The sequence below is a fragment of the Typopeltis vanoorti genome, chromosome 1 (assembly GCF_054136105.1).
Source record: "Typopeltis vanoorti isolate ZY-2024b chromosome 1, IOZ_Tvanoo_1.0, whole genome shotgun sequence".
NCBI classification, from domain to species: domain Eukaryota; kingdom Metazoa; phylum Arthropoda; class Arachnida; order Uropygi; family Thelyphonidae; genus Typopeltis; species Typopeltis vanoorti.
The window spans coordinates 96,379,361-96,402,476 of NC_143549.1; the positions used below are offsets into that span (position 1 = coordinate 96,379,361).

Here is a 23,116-nt window from a genome sequence, read left to right on the forward strand (position 1 = left end):
ATGTTGCTAAAAACTCTGAAAGTTGAACACATCCAAACAATATATATGAATAAGAATAAATCAAATATTTGAATTATCTATAATTTCCTAACAATATATATAACAATAAAAAATCTAAATGCAAAACAAACAATTTTAATAAAGGTCATGCTTATACAAAGTTTACATGCTTCCGTATGAAGTAATACAGATCTACTTAATATGTGCATTTGCCATGGAAGTAGCTTTAATCACACCTTTACCACCTACTACAAAGGGATTTCCTTTATATGTAGCAATACAATCATCATTTGTTTTCAGATCAGGTGCAACCTGTTCAAATATCTTCTTCTTTGGATTGAGTTGGGCATCTGGTTCTCCTTCATATCCTTCAACTATAACCTTTTCTCCAGGAACACAGCCAGAGGGTGGAATCAAAATCTCAACCTTTTCTGGAGATGATGCACACATCACCATTGCTTGTGACAATATACCACGCATTTTGACAGGCTTTAAATTACAAAGTAATACAACTAAACGGTTCTGCATTTCTTCTACAGGAACAAATTTAACAAGTCCTGAAACAACAGTTCTAGGAGTTTCTTCCCCAGCATCTACTTGTTCAACATAAAGAGAATCTGCATCAGCATGCTTTTCAGCTGATAATATTTTCCCAATTCGAAAATCTAAACGACTAACATCAACTGGTTTTGAATCATCATCTTTGACAGACATATTTGGCTGGGCAGACTTAGCTAATTTCTTGTCCTTTTTCTCCTTTTTTACACTTTCCTTGCTTTTTGCAGACTCCATTATTTCAATTATAGGTGTATTTACAGAAATAGTAGAAGGCTGGTCATCTACCACACCAGCTACAAATTTAGAATTTGTAGCTGGAAGTGAAACCTGTTGCTTGCCATTCTGAATTTCAGCTTCAATAAGTTTATTCTTCCACATTTCTACTTCTTTTCTAAGATGTTCATTCTCAGCTACTAATCTTTCAGTTTCTTCTTCAAAGTTCCTTTTTAAAACAATATCTTTTATTTCTTGTATACTAGCTTTAATGGAGGCAATCATTTCATCAGCCATTTTAGCTCTCTGAGCAAACCGAGCAAAATCTTCTCCTGAAGGCATTTTCTTATTATAAAAATATCCTTAAAATTTTAACCAAACAATCTGAAAATAAAAACTCTTGTTCAGAGATTATAAACATGACATACATACATGCAATTTTTTTATATACACATATACATACATACATATACAGTAATCTACCATATAACTGAAGTACAATTACCTGGTACAGCATCAGATAATTGTACTTCAATTATACAGTATGTGAACTTGCTGTGCTTAATGAAGGAATGGTTAAACAGATTACTTTGTATATACACCCTCTGTCCAAAAAGAAACCAAACTTTTCAAAAATAGAAGAAACTAGTGGTGCCATCTGTTGTATCTTTTTGTTGTCAAAAGCAGCAACCTTCATTATTGTTGTGTCAACTGTTTATGACATTTGTTTCATTAGAAGCCGAGTTATAGTGCCTCGAGTGACAGTGTATCTTCTGACGAATGTTAGGAAAACGAGTTTCGAACAGAGAGCTAAGATTGACTTTTGTGTTAAACTTCATAAAAGTTTTACCAAAACACATCAAATGATTCAAAAAGCATACGGTGATGAATGCTTATCCCATACTCAAGTTCCGAGTGGTTTAAGAGATTTCAAAGTGGTCGTGAGATGCTTAAGGACGATGAAAAGCCTGGCCGTCCAAAAACTAGACTGAGCGAAGTTAACATTCAGAAAGTGCGTGATTTCATCAAAGAAAATCTGAAATCGTCTATGAAATTGATTGAAGATGAATTGGGGATTCCAAAACCAACTGTGCACAACATTTTGACTGAGAGTTGGGCCTTCGTAAACTGAATTCGCAATTTGTTTCCCCACAAATTGACTGACGACCAAAAAATATATGAAATTGAACACTGCAAGGACCTCATTAAAACTGCTCGTAAGGACTCAAACTTCCTTGAAATGATCTTTACTGGTGACGAAACGTGGTGTTTTGAGTATGAGCCTGAAACAAAGCACCAGAGTGCTGAGTGGAGACTGCCAGAAGAGAGGCATCCGAAAAAAAAAAAGTCGCTTGGAGAAGTCAAAAGTAAAGACAATGCTGATTTGTTTCTGATTCCAAGGAGATTATCCACAAAGAATTCGTTCCACCTAGCCAAATGGTCAATGGTGAGTTTTATCTCAAAGTTTTGAAGTGATCAATAGGAAGAATTCGTCGCGTACGGCATGAATATTGTGATGCAGGCAGCTGGTCACTTTTGCACATTGTTCGAACATTGTGAGAGAGTTTTTGAGCAACAACCAAGTTTGTGTGTTGGATCACTCACCGTATTCACCTGATTTAGCACTCCGTGACTTCTTTCTCTTCCTCTGACTTCATTTGCCGATGAAAGGAAAGTGATGCGACACCATTGAAAATGTTCAAGCAGCAGTAACACTCATAAACCTAAGTACGGGATAAGCATTAATCACCGTATGCTTTTTGAAGCATTTGATGCGTTTCGGTGAAACTTTTACCAAGTTTAACACAAAAGTCAATTGCAGCTCTCTGTTTGAAACTCATTTTCCAACCGTTCGTCAACACACACTGTCACTCTTGGCACTAAAACTGATATAAAAAACTCATTTAATGGATTAATTGTATCGAAATGTACCAAATGCTGTATCGAAGCTGAGGGAGAGTATATTGATTGAAATAAGTGATTTGAATAATTATAATTGGCCTGTGTTTTATTTTCTATCAAAAGTTCAGTTTCTTTTTGGACAGAAGGTGTACATCACATATTTAATGAACAAAAATATTATATCATTATAGCAATAAAAAATGCTTATGTTCAGTGGTTGATAGGTTTTTATGCTTCAATTATGAATGACACTATGAAATAAGTATGCTATATATCTTAAGTACATCTAGTGGCAACCTTGTTGCTTTGCAAGGAGGGGGATGCTGAGTTTTTGGAAGGAAAAAATCTTGCCATGACCACATCAAATTACCTCCCACTATACCTAGAACACACTGCACACCTTCTCTGGTCTTTTGGCAGAAAGAAAAAAGAATCATGAATAGTGCACTCAATATGTGGGTTCCACTAGAATTAATGCTCACACTATATCACCATTACACTTTTTCATACTCATCCTGCAAACATGCATGCAAGATGAGTATGAAAATGCCATGTCGGCAAGGCTATATTCAGCCTATCTGAAAAAAGGATGATAAAAAAAAAGTCAACTAACAAACTGTCATTCCTACTGCTTTAACTTCATTTTCTCTCAAAAATAACGGATGCCATCAAAAGCAACATGTGGAGGATCAATAACTGATTAGTGACACTGATATGAATTCTGCCACTCAATCCATATCAAATCTCCTATCCAACATGCCTATCTTTCCATAAAAGATGGAGAAGTTCACAAAAGCTTGTGTGGATCATCCTTGATATATCCAGAGTACTGAATAAGTGTGACATAGAAGCTTGTTTACCAAATTACCATCTTATGGTCTGCCTTCCACTGTTTTTTTTCCCTAACTTTTTTAAAAATTAATCCTACCTATCAAAGTAAAAATATCATATACAGTAACACCCCGAGTTACGTAACATGCGACTAATGTAAATTCGCAGTTACTTAATAAATCTACTAGCACATATGAACACATTTGTGGCTTTGCACAGGTGCATCTTTGATAGCCTTGTTGCAGTACAGTAGTAGATACCTCGCGCAGTTAGCTCAGTCACTTGTTATCACTGCTAGTTTTGTTATTTTTTTTACCCTTAAAATGGAATGCAAATGCAAAACTAAATGCGCTGGTAATAAATCTAAAAAACAGAAGTCTGCAATTACTTTAGAAGAAAAGTTGAAAATAATTCATATGTATGAAGGTGGGAAAATTCTATCAACAATAGCTTGGGAAATAAATCGACCTATTTCGACAGTGAATACAATAGTGAAGGATCATTAGAATCGATGAATCAAACACTGAGTGGTTCGAAAATGTTAGCTGCTGTGTCTATTCCGATATGGCTTGCTATAAGGCCATCTACGAGAACAAGAAGCGTGTGACCACACAATCTACTCTAGACATGTTTGTGAGATGCCATCACAACAAAGTCAAGATGACAACTCAGACGACCCCGACTACCCTCAGCCTTCAACATCGGAAGGAGTAAAACTTCCTGCAGAACAGCATTCCTTAGAACAGCCAACTTAGCCGTCACTAGACATTTTTTTATTTGAAAAGTGAATATTTCAGTTTGTTTTTATATTCTTTTGTATTATGTATTGTTCATACTTTCATATTTACAGTATGTATATTATTCAAATACAATTGATAAATTTTTTTATAATCACCCCAAAAATGAAAAATATCTGATTAATGGCAAAAAAAAATTAACGTAAGAGAGCGGTATGAGTAGTCACTGCACATTTTATTGTATGTATGTAATTTACAAATTCAACTTACATCAAATAAAGCTTTTCCATATGTTCAACAATATAATTTCTTGGCATGTTTATTTTAGGATAGCACTGTGTTGTTGCTTAGTGAAGGTTAAGAAAGACCTCCAGGGAGTCAGGGACCCACGAGGGAGGGCACATACTACACACACCAGCCATAATACTTATTCTTGAATTCATTCACACTGCTTGCACATACCACATCTAATGGCAATCCATTCCAATCATGAACCACCCTATGGGAGAAAAATCTAGCCCTGAACTCCCTTCTTAGCAGAATTCATTCTCAGCTTCCAAGGATGACCTCTTGTCTTTTCCCCACCTTTCATAAAATGAAAAATTGCATCAACAGAAATCCTTTCAGAAGTTTGTACATCTCAATCATATAACCCCTCTTTCTCCAGTTTGCTAGTGTCTGCAGTCTACAAATTCTCAATGTCTTCATAATTGTATTCCACAATCCTGATATCATTTATAACTCTCCTTTGCACTTACTCCACTGTATCAGAATCACAATGGAAACCAGGAGACTAGACCTATGCACAATAGTTCAAGTGAGGTCTTATCAAGCATTGTAAAGAGGCAAAATGACATCCTTATCTTTATATGTGAAAGTTTGTTTCAGCACTGCAATTATCTTTTGAGTTGTATTTGCAATCTTTGCTATATGTCCCCCCCCCCCGAACTTCAACTTGCTAATCTACTAACACTCCAAGATCCTTAGCCTGATCAGTTTTTTCTAGCATAATCCTACCAATATAATATGATACTGAATATCTAATCACACCAAAGTTTGCAAGCTAAAACTACTAGAAGAAGAAAGAATCGCACCAAAGTGCATGACTTTGCCTTAACTGACATCCAATTTCCCATGCCCACAATTCCAGCCTATTCAAATCATTCTGCAAGTAATGCATATCAGCCACATTCCTGATTATCCTACATATCTTTGCATCATTGGCAAAAAGCTGTATGTCGCCCATCAAATCCTTCCCAATATCATTAATGTACAGAGTGAATAACAGTGGACCAAGAACTGATTCTTATGGTACATCACTAGTTACCATAAATGTTGCAGACTAACATCCCCAATATACCACTTTTTGATATCTGTCAGTCAGCCATCCTCTTAACCTGGCACTGGTGAGGTGGGGTCCCACAGACCCACCCAAATAATGTAGTGTATTATAGAAATCCATATCTTTTTAATCAATATTAGATTATGTATTGTTTAAGTGTCCTGTAATTTTATAGAATAAAAATGCAGATCCACAAAATAAAACTTTTATTACCTGAAAATAAACTGACGATTATAAGCTGATGTAACCTCTATTCTTCCTGCACGTAACTTATCTGGTAAAAAAAAAGATATTCTCAAAATACCCTCTAAATATTTATGTCTTCTATATTTTTACATACCAACTATAAGCAAATATGTAAAAATATAGAAGACACAGCAGTAACGTTAATATTTTAGTAGAATATACATGAAAACAACTCGTGTTTCGGAAGTAAATATAGTCACACTTTTTGGTAAGGTGGGGTCTGGTGCACCCAGCACACTATACACTTCTGCACATTAAACTTGCTTGAGTGCAACAGCCTGTCGTCTATGGCGTCGAGTAGTGGGTTACAGGAGAGGAAGCTATACTGAGGCATGATTCACTGGCACACATTGTTAAAAAGTTATAGTCAATTTAAAATCTTTGGGATCTGTGCCACCCCACCTTACTAATGCCGGGTTAACTATGGTAATATTTTATAATCCAAACCCATATTCTCCAATTTATGCAACAGTCTTAAAGCCTTAGCAAAATCCAAAAGTATCATGGTGTATCCATTCCAATTGTCTAGTTCATTTTATGCAATGTATGCAAGCTACTAAAATATGACCTTCCCTTAGTAAACCCATGCTGTTCATTGCAAAGTAGAGATTCTCTGTCAACCCATTCTGAATGCGAGCCCTAACCAAATTTTCCAAATTCTTCACCACCACTCCTGAGATACTGATTGATCAATAGGTGGATACACTGGTCTTTGCACCACCCTTTTGCAATAGGATTACCATTCATTCTTTACATTCCTGCAAAATCTTCCCTGTTCTGAGACTGAAATTATATGGCCTAGCCTGGTCAAAAGAACAGCCAGTTCAGCTGAACACTCTTTTAACAACCGTGCTGATATCCCATCAGTTCCTATTGCTGAATTCTTCTTCAGTTTGTGCAACAGCTCTAATACCTCCTCTTCACACACCTGAGTCTCTTCATTCGGTGAAGAGGTAGCAGTGAACTCAATGTTGCATACACCAGGTTGAAAGCTATTAGCAAAACGGGCACTTATTAGTTGAACAACCTCTTCTGCATCTGTCACCCTCACTCCATCTGCATTCAAAAGTTATTCTTTCATATTCATTTCTTTTACCTACAGCATATCGATAGAATTCTCGTGGGTTGTCTTTAGCTTGCAGAGCCAGTTTCTTTTCATATTGAGACTTAGCTTTCCATACAACAGTTGTGACTCTTCTGGCCTGATACTTATAATTTTCATAACAGACACCATCCTTATGCAGACAGTATTCCTTCCCCGTCATCCATTTCTCACGAATCTCTTGCTTTGCACATCCATTTGACTCCTATCCTATTTATTCTTCGAACTCTTGGAACACATTCTCCCATTCAGCAACGATACCATTCCGCTGAACTCGGTAGAAAGGATAAGTAGATAATTATTCTTGATGTGATTAGAGTATGTTTTTAATTCACAGCTTTGTGTAGTTTTTATTAATTACATTAATACTGACAATTAAATGACAAAAAAAAAATGACTCGTGTGACCAATTCTAAGATGGCAGTTGATCATGCAATATCTGTTCGGGACTGGCTGAAGTATGAAAAGTTTTACAGGTAGCTAAGATAAGATATAAACGTGTTAATTTCTTAAATGGGATGGAAGATCAACAGACAAGCACATGAACATGAGCGAGAGTGCAGTACAGCAAAAGGTAGTCATACTCTAGTACATTAGTATTAGCATGATGTTAGCACCACCTGACCAAGTGTCAAATATCAGAAATCCTGCTCTAGAGATCAAACCTGAATCGTTTATCACTTCAGGCTTCCAAAATGCAGTGGCTAGAATGTATACAGAAGGCTGGAATTTGTAGATGTCAAAGACAGATTTAAGGGAAGAAGGGATCCACATGATATAGGAGAAATGATCTGCGTGAGAGGGGTGTGAAAGTTTGGAGAACTGAGACATTGGAACAGGACAGTTTGTAAATAACATCAATGACAGTAACAAACAATTTCAAGGGGAAATGAAGGGTGAGCTGCTGTGGAATGATAAAAATGACTGCAATGACAAACTCAAATGTATCAAAATCAGTGTCTTGGGTATATACAGAGTTAGGAGATATGAGAATAATAGTGGTAGTGATGGGAAGGGGATGACATAGCTTGGCTCAGGCAAGTGAAGCTGATAAGATAATGGCAAAAAAAAAAAAAAAATCTAGAGGTAAATGTTTATGAATACCAAAAATAGAGATATTTCTTATCTGAATTTAAATCAGAATTTATACTTTGTTTTACAAACTATTAATAAAGGGTCAATGGGTTGCTGATTTTACTCTCAGGAATAGTGGGTGATAGACTTAAATTTAGGAAAGAGGAAATATCCTTGGTAAATGAGTAAATAAAAATCTTTTAACATTTTTTTCATGCCATAAAGAGAGAAAAAAAGCACCCTTAAGATGAATATTTTTAGAAATTGAGAGGCGGCTAGTGTACACCTCACACTAATGCTGAGAATGAATATATTCTTGAAGCATGATGAAAAGTAATGTGCTTAATCATAACTAGTATTTAGTGTATGTACTTATACATGTTGTACTGATACGGTACAAAGTGCCTTAGACGATAGAAATATAAGATCTGATAATGTTGGAGTCTTGACAAGTAACAGACTGATTTGGAGGAAAATTGTAGATATGAAGGTAGTAATTATGAATTTTTTTCATGTAGTACTATCATATCCTGTACACCCCTTGAGGGTACATGGCAGGAATTTGATGATGACTTATACGTTTTCGTAAATTTTGCTGAGCTGTGAAATTAAAATTGAAGTCCCTAGAGTGAAACTTAAAACAGCAATATTATGAGGACATGCTGCATATCTTTTTTTTAATCATAATATGAAGATTATACTCATTATTTCTCATCTCCAATGAAAAATTATCCATAGCTGAATCAGTAGTGTTACTTCATATGAAAAAGTCAACTAGTGGCTAGCTATAGTTACATTTCCACAAAAACTTCAGGAAGGAGAACTGATTGCTGACTTGGATAGGTGAGAACTACCTAGTCTAACCATAAATACTGTTACAATTTGAACAGTGCATAAATCTTTAATCTATCAGTAAATCATTTACAGCTTTCAGCACATACCAACCACATGTATGTGCATATAGCAGCATCAATGTTTGAAATTCCCATTTTGCATTCACGTATACTCGAAGTCTGTGAGGCTACATATCAGTGGCGGCACACATAGCATCCAATGGAAACACTGCCACTGCTTGTGCAAATCCACCTTCAGGCCAGTGATGCTGGGGTGTCATTTCTTGCAGGTCTGACCACAATTTGAAGTCCAATGGATTCAGATCAGGATTCCAGATGGCCAATCAGATGGTGATACGTGGTCGGGGCACATTCACCTCTTCAACCACTGTTGTGTTCTTCTCACCTTGTGTGCACAGGCCGAGTCCTATTGGAAGGTCCATTGCCTACTGTGAAACAAGGTATTGCTCAGGGGCCATACCACAGGTTCAGTACGGTGTCTTGATACACTATGGTGAAGGTTTGACCGCTTTCTTGGAAATGAAACTCGAATACCCCCGATATATTCCCCCCATCTCTGAATCCTGGATGCTGTGGTATGTGCTATGCAACCATCCTGACTATATACTTGATCGTTGGCAGTTAAACGACTCTTCTCTGGTTGAAATCTTCTCATCTGTCAAGAGAATATCTCTGTCTGTTGTTCGTGTACCTCTGGAGAAGTGCCTTTGATTTTATCACCCCCCCCCCCTTTTGCCACACGAGTTGTGGTGTTAGGAAGTGTCCAGTAGAACGATGATAGGCTCTCATTTCCAGGTCATCGGTTAGTACCCACAACATTGTTCTCTGAAAAACGTTCATATCTCATGACATCATTTTCTATGTTCTCACAGGATTACGGCAGTGGTGTGCCTTCACAGCCCTTACAAGCTGTTACATCCTAAGGCAGCGTGGTCGACCTGTTCTTTGGCAGTCAGATATGTCTTCTATATTGTTATAACAGTTAACAGTCCGATACACAAACATCCTACTGATCCTGAGTGTTTACAGTATGTTGAAAAATAACAGGTGGCTGCATTCCAACCTTGTGAAGTGCTATTACAGCTACATAGTTCTCATATTCTCCCCACTGCATGTTAATTCATACATAGTGGCTAGCTATAGTTACATACAACTCACTTTCTACAGGTAAGCACGTGAATGTTGGCTGAGCACTGCATCACTAATGGAACTGGGCTTGTGCAATTCTGTGGACAGCACGGGGATGTGTGAAATTTGTAACAGTATTTATGGTACATTTTTGAAAATTATGGAGACAACTACCGTGTTTGAATAAAAACTTCATTTTAATATAACTAAAATCTACATTCGACGTTTAGACCTTTATGTATGTCAAGGTCATCTTCTGGAGCATACACAATATACACAGAAAACAAACTACACTACAATCACACTGGTTTGTTAAAGTTACTGACCAACCGCTACAACAATTGTTGGCCTGACCTCTGGTGGAAAAAAAAAAAAATTATACATCAATGCTAGAGTCCTATTATTAGTGTTATCTATTGGTTGTAGAAATACATTGGGCGCAACAACAAGTCTATGTATCTATCGATATACATATATTAACATCATGATTATACATGTACATTCCAGCCAGTTGGTATGGAATGGTTTCTAACATTAGCTGAAGATTGGCTAGAGTCCTGACTTATGCTGGATCTTGTATATTAGGTAGGTTGAATATGTGCCATCCAGATCCTTGGAATTTTCATGCCATCTTTGTTGTTGATATTTGGGTGGTTTACCAGGATTTCGCAGGCTTCCTTAAATTTCCTTTCATACCAAGTTTTTGTATGGTGTAAAGAGCGGGTGCTTTTCCAGTTGATTTGGTGTAAGGTGTTGAGCGTGTGATCTGAGAGGCCTGCTTCACCATAATGATTATATTTAATGTGTTCTTTCTTACGTTTTTTTCTTACAGGGATTGTCCATCCTGTTTCACCAACGTACAGTACAAACTACAGCGGATGCAATAGACTCCAGGATGTGCCAATGGGAGGAGAGGATCCTTAGAGGAGCTGAATATGGTTTTAAGTTTAGTGGGTGGCATTGAGGTTATGTTGTAGGATTCTGTTGATTTTTTCTGATAACCCTTTAATGTATGAGATGGCTATGGTTTTACTGTAAGCTAGATTCGTTTTTGTTGTTGTTTTATGGAGTATTTTATTAATAGTATTTTTGTTATAGCCATTATTTATGAATGTGTTGCTGATGATTTTTAGTTTTGTTTCAGGGCTTGCTGGTTAGAGCAAATTGTTGTAGCTCTGTTTTTAAGGGTGTTAATGACTCCATATTTTTGTGATGGGTGGTCGTATGAATTAGCATGTATGTATTGGCCCATGTATGTGTTTTTGGTAGACCATGAAGGATAGACTGCCTGAAGGAAGATGTGTGACTAGTGTATCTAGGAATGGGAGTGAGTTTTGATTTTCGATTTCGATGGTAAATTGTATGCGTTCGTGTTGTTTGTTCAGGTGGCTAAGGAATGTGTTTAGCGTTTGTCGCCAGTGCGACCAGATTGCGAACACATCGTCAACATATCTAAGCCAGACTGTCGGTCATAGCGTGGTGGAATCAAGAGCCCCTTGCTCAAAAGTTTCCATGTAGAAGTTAGCGATTGGGAGGGATAGTGGTGAGTCCATGGCTGTACCTTCTTTTTGTAGGTAAAATTTGTTTTGCCATACAAAGTAACCGGACTGTAGTACGTGGGCAAAGAGGGCCGTAATGTCGGGCTGAAATTTGTTCTGTAGTAGGAGAATTGTGTCATTGATGGGGACATTTGTGAAAAGGGCAGAAACGTCGAAACTGACTAATAAATCGTCTTTGTTGAGTGTTATGTTTTTAATTTTGTTTATAAAGTGTTTATAAATTAGACAACATTACCACCAGTGATATTAACATCAAAAGAGGAGTGAGACAAGGATGTGTGCTCTCACCACTCCTGTTCAACATATACGATGAGGTAATCTTTAAAAAAGCATTGGAAGAATGTCCAGAGGGAATCACAATAAATGGAAAGATTGTTAACAATCTACGATATGCAGATGACACCGTGCTAATTGCAGATAACATTATGGATCTCCAAAAACTCATTGACAGAGTATACATAGAAAGCCAAAGAATGGGAATAAATATAAACATCAACAAGACAAAATACATGATCATCAGCAATGAAACTGACACTCAATGGGAAAAATATTGATCAAGTGTCAAGATATAAATATCTTGGTTGTTGGCTTAATGAACGGTGGGATCCAGAAATAGATATAAAGACAAGAATTGAAGTTGCATGGCAGTCCTTCATGAAAATGAGAACACTATTCTGCAATAAAGACCTAAACATGGAAGTCAGATGCCGAATGCTGAAATGTTATGTGTGGTCTATTCTGCTCTATGGAGTAGAAACATGGACATTGAAGGTGACAACCATCAAGAAAATCGAAGCCTTTGAGATGTGGCTATATATTCTGTATATATTCCTGTATATTTTAACATTCTTCTGTATATATACAGAAGAATGTTAAAATATATATATATACAGAATATATACAGGAATATATACAGAAGGAATATATACAGAGGAATATATACAGAAGAATGCTAAAGATATCATGGACAGAAAAAATTACCAATGAAGAGGTCTTAAAATCCATTGGCAAAGCTAAACATCTTGCAAATAATCAAGAAACGAAAAACATCATATCTTGGCCACATCATGAGAAACAGCAAATACCAACTTCTACAAACTATTTTGGTAGGAAGAATTGATGGCAAAGGAACTAGAGGAAGAAAAAGAATATCATGGTTTGACAACATCAAGACGTGGACAGGAAAGAGCAGTGCACAACTGCTCAGATTAGCACAAGACCGCAGTTTGTTCGCCAAGATGGTTGCTGACCTTCGATAGAAGATAGCACAATAAGAAGAGAAAGTGTTGTGTGTTCTTTATTTATGGTAAGGCTGTGTATATAAATAAACAAGATCTGGGAATGTTGTTGGTGGTGGACAGGGATTAAATTTCAGGGATCACACTGCACAAGTTGTGAATATCACATTGGATTATGGCAATGATGTGGAGGATCTTAACATGCAGAAACAGAGGTTATGGTTCTACTGTATAAGGCCATGATCAAACCTCGTTTGGAATACTGGTTTTGGAGATTTGGTCACCTTATTTTCATGGTGATAAGGATATATTAGGAAGGGTCCAGAGAAGATTGATAAGGTGATAATAACTGGTCTAAAAACTGTATAAGGCGGACGTGAGAAAGGAGCAAGTTCTTTGCAATGAAAAGTGGAACGCACTGCCTGACAGTGTGGTGAATGTGGAATATATTGAACGAAAAGCACATTTTGATAAGCTTGATGTGTGACAGCGTGTACCTAACGTGATGAATCCTTGGACTCCATCGGATCTATTGTTAATAAACCAGAATAGAGAAAGAGCACATTTATGCCAGTTTTCAATTTACATCAGCTTTAGCAGTTTGCATAAATTTCTGATATTGTTAACAAATTCTAAAATAATTAGACGATGAACACTACTACTACTTCTTTCATGAGAGAAACAGTAGAATCATTTACTAGAAGAGGTGATTCTGTTTAAAATAGAACAATCAATCTGTTAGCTGTTTATTTTCTAATGAAGCCCTGGTAGATAATGTATTATTTTATGAGGGCTTGAGCTTAAAGGTCCACAAAATAGTGCTATCTGCATATAGCACTTCCTTTTACAACTTATTTTTTGATAATCCTTATAAACATCTCATTGTGAAACTCAAATATACGGCATATGCAGACCTGAAAGTGGTTGTAGACTTCATGTATAGTGAAGTTTTTTATGTGACTCAAACCAATGAAAGGTAGCAAACCTATAATACATTATTAGTATCACGGATGGTAAAAGTTGTTTTTTCTACTTTATACGTTTTTTTTTCTTGTATTTTTTTTTGAATAATTCACTGGAACTTTTTCAGCAGGACACTGGTTGCACACAGGGTGATGAAATTCATTTCTCACCTGAAGACAATCACAAACATCCATGATCATGACTGGATTCATATACAGTCAGAGGGACAGAGAGCAGATATGCTAACCACTTACCATCATTGCTAACAAAGTCAGCAATGACTATTTATACCCTCACTACATACTACTTAATTCTCTAGCTACACACAATGCCCTCTACCACTCACCACCACCAACAATAGTGCTTTTATTTGTCTGTAAATTGCATATATTTGCATGGCTGATTTGCCTATATGCAGGATGAAAAACCCTGCTATCTCTGTATGAGATCAACTAATTTACCTTCAATTGAAAAAGCCCATTGAAAAATTACTGTCATCATGAAATTATCAGCTTTTTACTTTTTTAACACCATTTCTTTTGCCTTAAGAATATATGAATACTTCAAAATGCCATGAGAAAGCATATTAATTGAACCTGAACAGCAGATACTCGAGAATGATCCCTGATAAATCATTGCAAAACCATTATCCTGATGTGAATGACCAGCAACAGATGCCAGTGCACTAGATTTGGTGTCCTGGTATCACCTGTTGCTGGTCCTGCACATTCGTACCGCATCAGAACTTCAAAATCAGATTTTGTTTTCACTCCATTAAACAGACTGAAGAGGAGGAATGCACCAGCCATTCATTCTTGATAGTGCTGATATAATGAATTCAAAATCTTTATTTAAAGCAACATAATTACACAATAACTACAGTAATAAACTTTAACAAAAGCACAAATATCTCAATACTGAAAATAACAGTACAGCATCAGTGTGTAGAAACAACAAGCAAATCAAAAAATAAGGAAAATATGGTACATACAACAATCATTTACCAATTAAAAATGTTGCTGCACATGCTAGAAATTAGACACTAGTAAGATTAACATGTACTGCTTTCTGCAATCCATCTGTAAGATAAAAGGTAAACAAGGAAACATATAAAGTCAGTTTCTATTAGAGGCCTGGAGCTGCAAAAGCAGATATAGATATGTACTGACAGTTCAGTTCTATGAGCACAGGAAGATATCTTGAGCGATAATGCTTGTCAAAACAGTAGAAATATTTTAAGAAATTTTAAAGGGAAGAGAAAGAAAGTTGAATTTTTGCTCAGACTAGTTATTACTGATGCTGTGTTTTGACAAACTCACAAATATTACATGCTTCCATAGCTTAATTGGAAGAATAGCAGAACATTGCACCTTTGACTGGAAAAAACCTGCATGTGATTCTCATTGTGAAGAGAAATTTTTATATAGGCTTTTTCAATTGAGAAGGTGAGTTAGCTGATCTCATACAGAGATAGCAGTGGTTTGTTCTCCCAGAAACTTGAGTTTTTCATCCTGCATACAGACAAATCAGCCATGAGAATACATGCAATTTACAGACAAAAAATACTGTTGTTGGTTTGATGGATAGTAGAGGGCATTGATTGTACTAGTGTCATTGCATGTATTTGGAGAATTAAGTACAAGGGGAGATGGTGAGATGTAGCAGAGTTGAGCGGAGTGCCCTCCCATGATGAGTCTTTGGAGGCATCACATAATACTAATAATTATAGGAATGTAGACTGGAAGAGGAAAGAACATGTGGAGGGAGGGATGGAATTTATATACCTAGTGAAAGAATTACCTGAAACAGTATGTGATGAAGAGAACTTGGGTTTTGGGTATGTTGGATTTGATATTAATATCAGAGGATTTGTCCATATCCAAAGTAGCTATTTTACCCCCAAATAGAGAGAATGATCAGTGTTATCCTGGAATGTAGCAAGCATGTTGAATTTTCAAATAAAAAGGGGTTTATATGAAATGACAGAGCTGGAGATTGATAAACTTAGGGATCATATATGTGTAGTGCCATGGCATGAAAACTGCAAAGGGAAGGATGTTACCAATGCATGGGAAATAATCAAGGGAAATTAAAGCAAAATCAAATTGCGAGAGAAAATTACCTGAGCAGGACAAAGGAGATCCAAAAGAATTCTTTTGACAGGCTGAGGTAAAGCACTGATCAACATGGCAGACAGATGTGACAATTGGGATAGATGAATGAAAGTGCTCAAGATATTACAAAATCTCAATATGAATACTGCTATGATATATACTGGTGTGTGCTGCAGGAATGTGCAAGAGAAGTGACTGTCTCCGACCAAGCTGTTTAAGTCTAAGCTGCCATCTCAAGAAGGAGAGTAAGATAGTTTCATTACTCACTATTAGATTTAATAAAATGAATATGGAACAGAGAAACAAAATACAAGTTTGTTGGTTCCTGTTTTTCATCTGCCAAGAGAGACATCACTTGTATTTTTTAATGTCTTAAACTTTTATTTTATGTCGTGTTTTTGCTGTATTCATTCTGCTAAACCTAATAATAATAATAATGAGTTTAAACCAGCATATAAGCCAAAATACTAAAATAGCTTCATTACATAAGCACGGATCCAAATGAGGTAGTAAATTACAGACCCTTTACTATCTTATAAATGGTAGTTAAGATTTTGGAAAAAATTGTGAAAGCTAGAATTAGGAATGGGTGGACAAGAATATGATACTGTAGAAAGGACAACTCAGATTTATTAAGTTTTTTGTCTTAGCAATTTACTTGTGTTAGAGTGAAGCAGAATAATGGCTATACTATGATGTTGGAATCTCCTAAAGCATTTGACAGAATATGCATGGTAATAGATTAAGTAAATGGAATAAGCAGAAATGGATAAAGATGCATGTGATGGAGTACAATCAAAGTGTAGGGCTAGAAAGCTCTATACATGATCTACTGCTGTTTAATTTGCAATTAATGATACTGGAGATGATTTCATGGATGATATCCAGTTCTTTTCTGATGATGCTAAGATAGAAAGGGCAACAGTACAAAAAATCAATATGATAATTTATTTTTTCAACCACTGACTTTAATGCAATAATAAAATTAGACTGGGATATACTGGCCAAAGATTTTAATAACAAATTAAGCCAATTAGTTTCACCAACTTGACTGTTGGCTTCATCTGGGCATACATAAGGTGATAAAAAACAGCTTAAAACAAGTCAAGAAATAAACATAAACGAATACAAAACGTCATACATTTTCAAAAAAGCAATGGATAATTTGAATGTGTCTTTTGAATTTGAATAACGTTTAGTATTCATTTGTGTTTATTTCTTGACCTGTTTTAAGCTGTTTTTTAACACCTTATGTATGCCCAGATGAAGCCAACAGTGAAGTTGGTGAAACTAGTCAGCTTAATTTGTTATTAAAATCTTCAGCCAATATATCCCAGTCTAATTTTATTATTGAATTTAAAAAATCAATATATATCCTACATGATGATGAATAAGCTGACATTATGACAAGAATAATGGTTGCTGTTTCAATGCAGAAAGTGTAAAGTTATGTGCTTTGGATTGAAAAAGTTCTGATTTGCATAGTGACAAGCCACTGCTAGAAATTGATAAGACTGATTTATTGGTCACAACAAGAAAATGAAGTTCAGAGGACAAAGTGCAAAAGCACACAAAACAGCAGTGGATAATTTGAATGTTGAAAACCACACCAGCTAGTAAAGCCATAGAAGGCTTTGATAAATCCATATCTGGATACTATTATAACATAGCAATCCACTAAAATGAGTTATGAGTAATGATGGTCAGCACAGGCCTCCCACAGTGATTTTTGAACTCCATGGAAATATCCATATATAATAATGGCAATGGAAAAAAAGAAAGTGGAAATCCTTGCTGGGTTATAAATAAGAAAAAAAAATCTAACTGAATATCAGTGCTACCTATTATTGCTTCCATTTGGATAAACACTCCAACAAAATGTTCTTAGGATTAAGGTTGAGAGGCTGTGGCTGAGAAAATTTAAGAGTTGAAATTATAATATTAATGCAAAAAAACACTAGATGAGCACCAATTCATTCATTCAAGAAAGTACATACTCCACGCTTCTCCCTCTAGAAAAACAGCAAATTTCAGATCACCTCTGCTTTTTACGAAACATTATTACACTAAAGAAAACACAACTTTTGTATTAAGGGTGAAAAAGACATATGAATACTTGGCTTTACAAACCCTAAAGAATGTGTATTTCTATAAGTACATTGGTAGATGCAATTCAATTTTGAGAAAGGCTATTGACTTCTGTGGATGTCGGTAAAGGGGGGGGGGGGAAACAGATATTTTCCCCAACATATTTGTTTAGTTTACCTAATAGCATTTCATATTATTTATAATTTTAAAATATTTTAAATGATATTTGCACGATTTCTCTCATCATATTTTTAAACTTTCTGGAGAAACCACTGCAAGCATCATTCCCTCCTCTGAATTTGCCACTGTAATCCACAAAATATACCATATTATATATGTTAAAAATACCAAGCAATTTTAAACCTGGTTTTGCATTTATTCTTTATTCATGTATTTTTAACATTTATTCTACCCAAGGTAAAATACCTTCTACATATTATATATATATATATATATATATATATATATATATATATATATATATATATATATATATATATATATATATATATATATATATATATATATATCGATAATGAAATCCACATTTAAAATACACACTACACTGACCTTTTCAGGTCTACAGAATGAGAAGGTATTTTTCAGATCTCGTTCTCATTTCTCAACGGTCTAAAATAATCGTATTAACTTTGAACTACTGTAACGCCGCCTTTCTTTCTTCCGCAGACAAGCATAAAGTGCAACTAATATGTAATATAGCCATTAAAATAGACTCATACGTGCTTTGAATGTGAACGGAATTATGCAAACACTGATTAAAAAAAAAAAAAAAATCAGCTAACGCCTTTTTATTCCCGTATACGGGAGTAGACGAGGCCGTTTAGACCTATACTGTATATATATATATATATATATGTAGAAAGTATTTTTACCTTGGGTATAAATATGTTAAAGATACCAAGCAATTTTAAACCTGGTTTAACTCCATTTCCCAAGTAGCAAACAGACTAAAAGTCAAGTTTGCGCCTGCAATTGATGCAAGTCTACCTGATCCCACAGGTAGTGCAGGACCAGGGCAACTCGTGGCAAAGGTGGAACAAGCTCCGATCACTAATCTTAATATTTACCCTTAATGCCAAAACACATCTCCAAGAAGGGGATGTATGATGTTTTGTATTAAAGGCAAGGGGCCACTACCCAGACCGGTTTCGACCTTTATTGAGGTCTCGTCAGTGGGAGCTAGGCTAGAAATAGAAATACCAAGATTTAGCAATACAGAGCTTGTATTTCGCCAAAACAAGTTACCATAAGGTGTTTTAACCTTATTAAATAAAAATCTCTGGAGGAGATATAAATGTAGAAAGTATTTTTACCTTGGGTATAAATATGTTAAAGATACCTTTGCCACGAGTTGCCCTGGTCCTGCACTACCTGTGGGATCAGGTAGACTTGCATCAATTGCAGGCGCAAACTTGACTTTTAGTCTGTTTGCTACTTGGGAAATGGAGTTAAACCAGGTTTAAAATTGCTTGGTATCTTTAACATATTTATACCCAAGGTAAAAATACTTTCTACATTTATATCTCCTCCAGAGATTTTTATTTAATAAGGTTAAAACACCTTATGGTAACTTGTTTTGGCGAAATACAAGCTCTGTATTGCTAAATCTTGGTATTTCTATTTCTAGCCTAGCTCCCACTGACGAGACCTCAATAAAGGTCGAAACCGGTCTGGGTAGTGGCCCCTTGCCTTTAATACAAAACATCATACATCCCCTTCTTGGAGATGTGTTTTGGCATTAAGGGTAAATATTAAGATTAGTGATCGGAGCTTGTTCCACCATTGCCACGAGTTGCCCTGGTCCTGCACTACCTGTGGGATCAGGTAGACTTGCATCAATTGCAGGCGCAAACTTGACTTTTAGTCTGTTTGCTACTTGGGAAATGAAGTTAAACCAGGTTTAAAATTTCTTGGTATCTTTAACATATATATATATATATAATCATTATTTAAATTAAGGGGATATTAAATCCCACATTGTTTTAAAACCGAATAAGAATATAGTAACTATAAACGTATCGGCGACTACTAGCGTAAGTTAAAGCACGTAATTCAAGTACGTAGTACAAACTAGGGCAACTCGTTGCAAAGGTGGAGAGAGTTCTGATCGCTATTCTTAGTATTTACCATAATAAAAACCCATCTCCTAGGAGATGTATGATGTTATACATTATGGTGGGAGGTCACAACCCAGCCCGGGTTCGATCTTTATTGAGATCTCATCAGTGAGTAGCTAGACCAAAGTATGATACTAAGGGTATAGCAAAAAGAACTTATATACTCTGCTATACGAGTTGTCAAAAAGGTACACCCATAAACTACATGCTTCAGCTTATGCTAGTAGTTGCCGATACGTTTATAGTTACTATATTCGGCATGAAACTCTTTGATTCCGATCTTTGAGTTTCTTATTCGGTTTTAAAACAAACAATGTGGGATTTAATATCCCCTTAATTTAAATAATGTTTTCCATCGCCGAAATGAAGCCTATTGGCTCTTTATTTTAAATCATATATAATCATTTTAATATAATAAATATGAATTATTATTATTATTATTATTATTATTATTATTATTAAAAAAAAATCAGCTAACGCCTTTTTATTCCCGTAAACGGGAGTAGGCGAGGCCATTTAGCCTTATCTAACTTTTGGAGACTGAGTGGGCAGTTCAATCTCCACTGGTACCCAATCAGAGACAGATGGCCCAAGGCTATCACTAATTAAGCGGTACGCAGTGAAGAGAGACGGCTCAAATGTGCCGCCATCTCGTGGTCCCTGACCCTAACACAATATATTTAATGTCTGAAATAATGTGGGTTCTACGGTCGATTTTCTTGAGTTTACAGGACGAAAAACCCGAGTTTCCGGGAGGAAAAACCTGCTTGCCCGTGCCAGAGATCGACTAACTCGGGAACCGGTCGAAAAAAAGCTTAGAAAAATTTCCTCTAGTCGCCGACTAGACTCGAAACCAACCCTTCCTTCGTGCGGCCAAGCGCGGGGGTGTGCAAACGCCACATCCACTGAGCTACACTATCCCAAAATCCCCAATGAGTCAAAGACAATATTGCTGGAGGTTCCTTTGTCACACACACGTTCATTATTATTATTATTATTATTATTTTACACCTCCAGAGAGTCCATAGACTCATCGAGGGAGGGCATTTGCTCTACAGCTGTCTCCACCAACTGACCGCAACTACACCAACGCCATCTACCGCCGACCACCACTAGTATTTCCACAGACAATCACAAACATCCATGCCCACGGCGGAATTCGACCCCTCAGCCTTTTGGCTGGAGAGCGGATACGCTAACCACTCAGCCAGCCAGGCTGGCAATCATACAGCATCTTAAATACACTATCTGATCAAAAGTATCCGGACACTTACTCGAAACTGTAATCAGACTTTCCACTGCGACACACTTTCTAGTAGTGGACATTAATGCAGGGTTCGTCCACCCTTTGCTTCTATGACTCTAACCTTGCCAGGGAGACTTTCTACCAGGTGTCGGAAAGTCTCTGGAGGAATGGCAGCCCATTTTTCCTGAAGAGCTGTAGCCAGAGCAGATCGTGATGTGGGTCGTTGAGGTCTGGAACAAAGTTGACTTTCTAATTCATCCCAGAGGTGTTATATGGGATTCAGGTCAGGGCTCTGGGCCAGCCAGTCCATTTCTGGAACGTTATTGTCCACAAACAATTCTCTCACAGACCTTGCTTTATGGCAGGTGGCATTGTCATGTTTATACAGACAATAGTCATCACCAAATTGGTCTTCTACCATAGACAATACCATAGACAATAAGCTCGCACAGTCATGGTACTGGCTGGCCAGTTAGTAGCTGCAGAACTCCCGGGTGATTGTTTCACTCGATGTCTGATTTCCACGAACCACCTTTTTCAACGCTCGACGGTCCCTGTCTGTCATTAAACGCGGACGAACTGACCTTGGTTTTGTTGTGGTTTTGCCTTCACGTTTCCACTTCATAATCACGTCACGAACTGTTGACTTGGGCAACTTGAGTAGGATTGAAATGTCTCTGACAGATTTCCTGATCTGGCAGCCAATAACTACTCCACATTCAAAGTCACTGAGCTCCCTTGTCCTACTCATTCTGTTCATACTTCTTATCACCGAACAACGCAATTGACAATTGACATTAATATCTTTAAGGGTGAAGCAAGATGCTTTTCATATTCCCCGCTATCTGTTGCGGTTACAGTGAGGGTAGAATTTATGAGCAGTTTGCTCGCCCTGGTTGGTCATGGAGATTATACATCGCTACAGGAAGTTAAAATGCTTTTGGCCTTTTATATTTGAATATATCAGTTGCCTTTTGTGCTACAACTTGATGAACCAGATCATTGGGGTGTATGGACATCTTTAGGAACTTAGTTGCTAAAGATTGTAGGAAAGAGAAGATGAAAGGAATATTTGTATCTCGATGAAGTTGATTGTTTCTAACATACCATGGGGCGTTCAGAATCATTCTCAAGCACTTGTTTTGTACTCGTTGTAGTTTGAGAATGTTGGTATCAGAGGTGTGGCTCCAGGCAGGAGAGGCATAGGTGATTATGAAGACGAATCGTCATCTGGTATAACTGCAATTTGATTCTGTTGCTTAGTTTGCTGTTTCTATTAATAATCAGATAGATCTGGGCAATGGCTTTAGATGCCTTTGAGCACATAGACTTGATATGCTGGTTAAAAGTTAGTTTTTTGTCGAGCATCACACCTAGGTATTTTGTTTCTGTCTGCCTGGGAATTTTAGTATTGAATAGTAATACGTCTCCTGCAGGAGATATTGGCCTTTTCCTATAGAGAATGGCTGAACGTTTTTGGGGATTTACTTCCAATCTCCATTTGGAGATCCATCCCTCCAGCTTTAGAATGTTTCCTTGAAGTTTTCTGGTAATGAAGTGTGGTCGGAGAGATCTGGTTAATATTGCTGTATCATCTGTATATAGGGCCATGATGGATGACATTGGATTGTGCGGGATATTTGACATGTATATAGAAAATAGCAAAGGAGCCAGTAGGGATCCCTGCGGCACTCCGGCCAAGATATGGCGCTGAGATGAGTAGAACCATTGATCTTGACTTGGATAGATCTATTCTATAAATATAATCTGACTAGATGTACCA

At 36.6% G+C, this 23,116-nt stretch overlaps 1 protein-coding gene and 1 pseudogene across 2 annotated transcripts in view; both read right to left on the minus strand.

Moving 5' to 3' along the window:
- LOC150110234 (aminoacyl tRNA synthase complex-interacting multifunctional protein 1 pseudogene) overlaps nucleotides 1-18,574 on the minus strand; it is a 34,845-nt pseudogene extending 16,271 nt beyond the window's left edge. Inside the window, exon 1 of the transcript XR_016548295.1 lies at nucleotides 18,520-18,574. The product of XR_016548295.1 is annotated as an aminoacyl tRNA synthase complex-interacting multifunctional protein 1 pseudogene (transcript). The remainder of the gene's footprint in view (nucleotides 1-18,519) is intronic.
- On the minus strand, nucleotides 120-18,625 carry AIMP1 (aaRS-interacting multifunctional protein 1). The gene is made up of 2 exons (XM_090392267.1): nucleotides 18,520-18,625; nucleotides 120-1,155 (listed from the first exon to the last, which is right to left on the minus strand). Exon 2 carries the CDS (start codon nucleotides 1,111-1,113, stop codon nucleotides 193-195), a length of 921 nt encoding a protein of 306 aa, XP_090248393.1. The 5' UTR covers nucleotides 1,114-1,155; nucleotides 18,520-18,625; the 3' UTR covers nucleotides 120-192.
- Nucleotides 18,626-23,116: the final 4,491 nt, after the last annotated feature.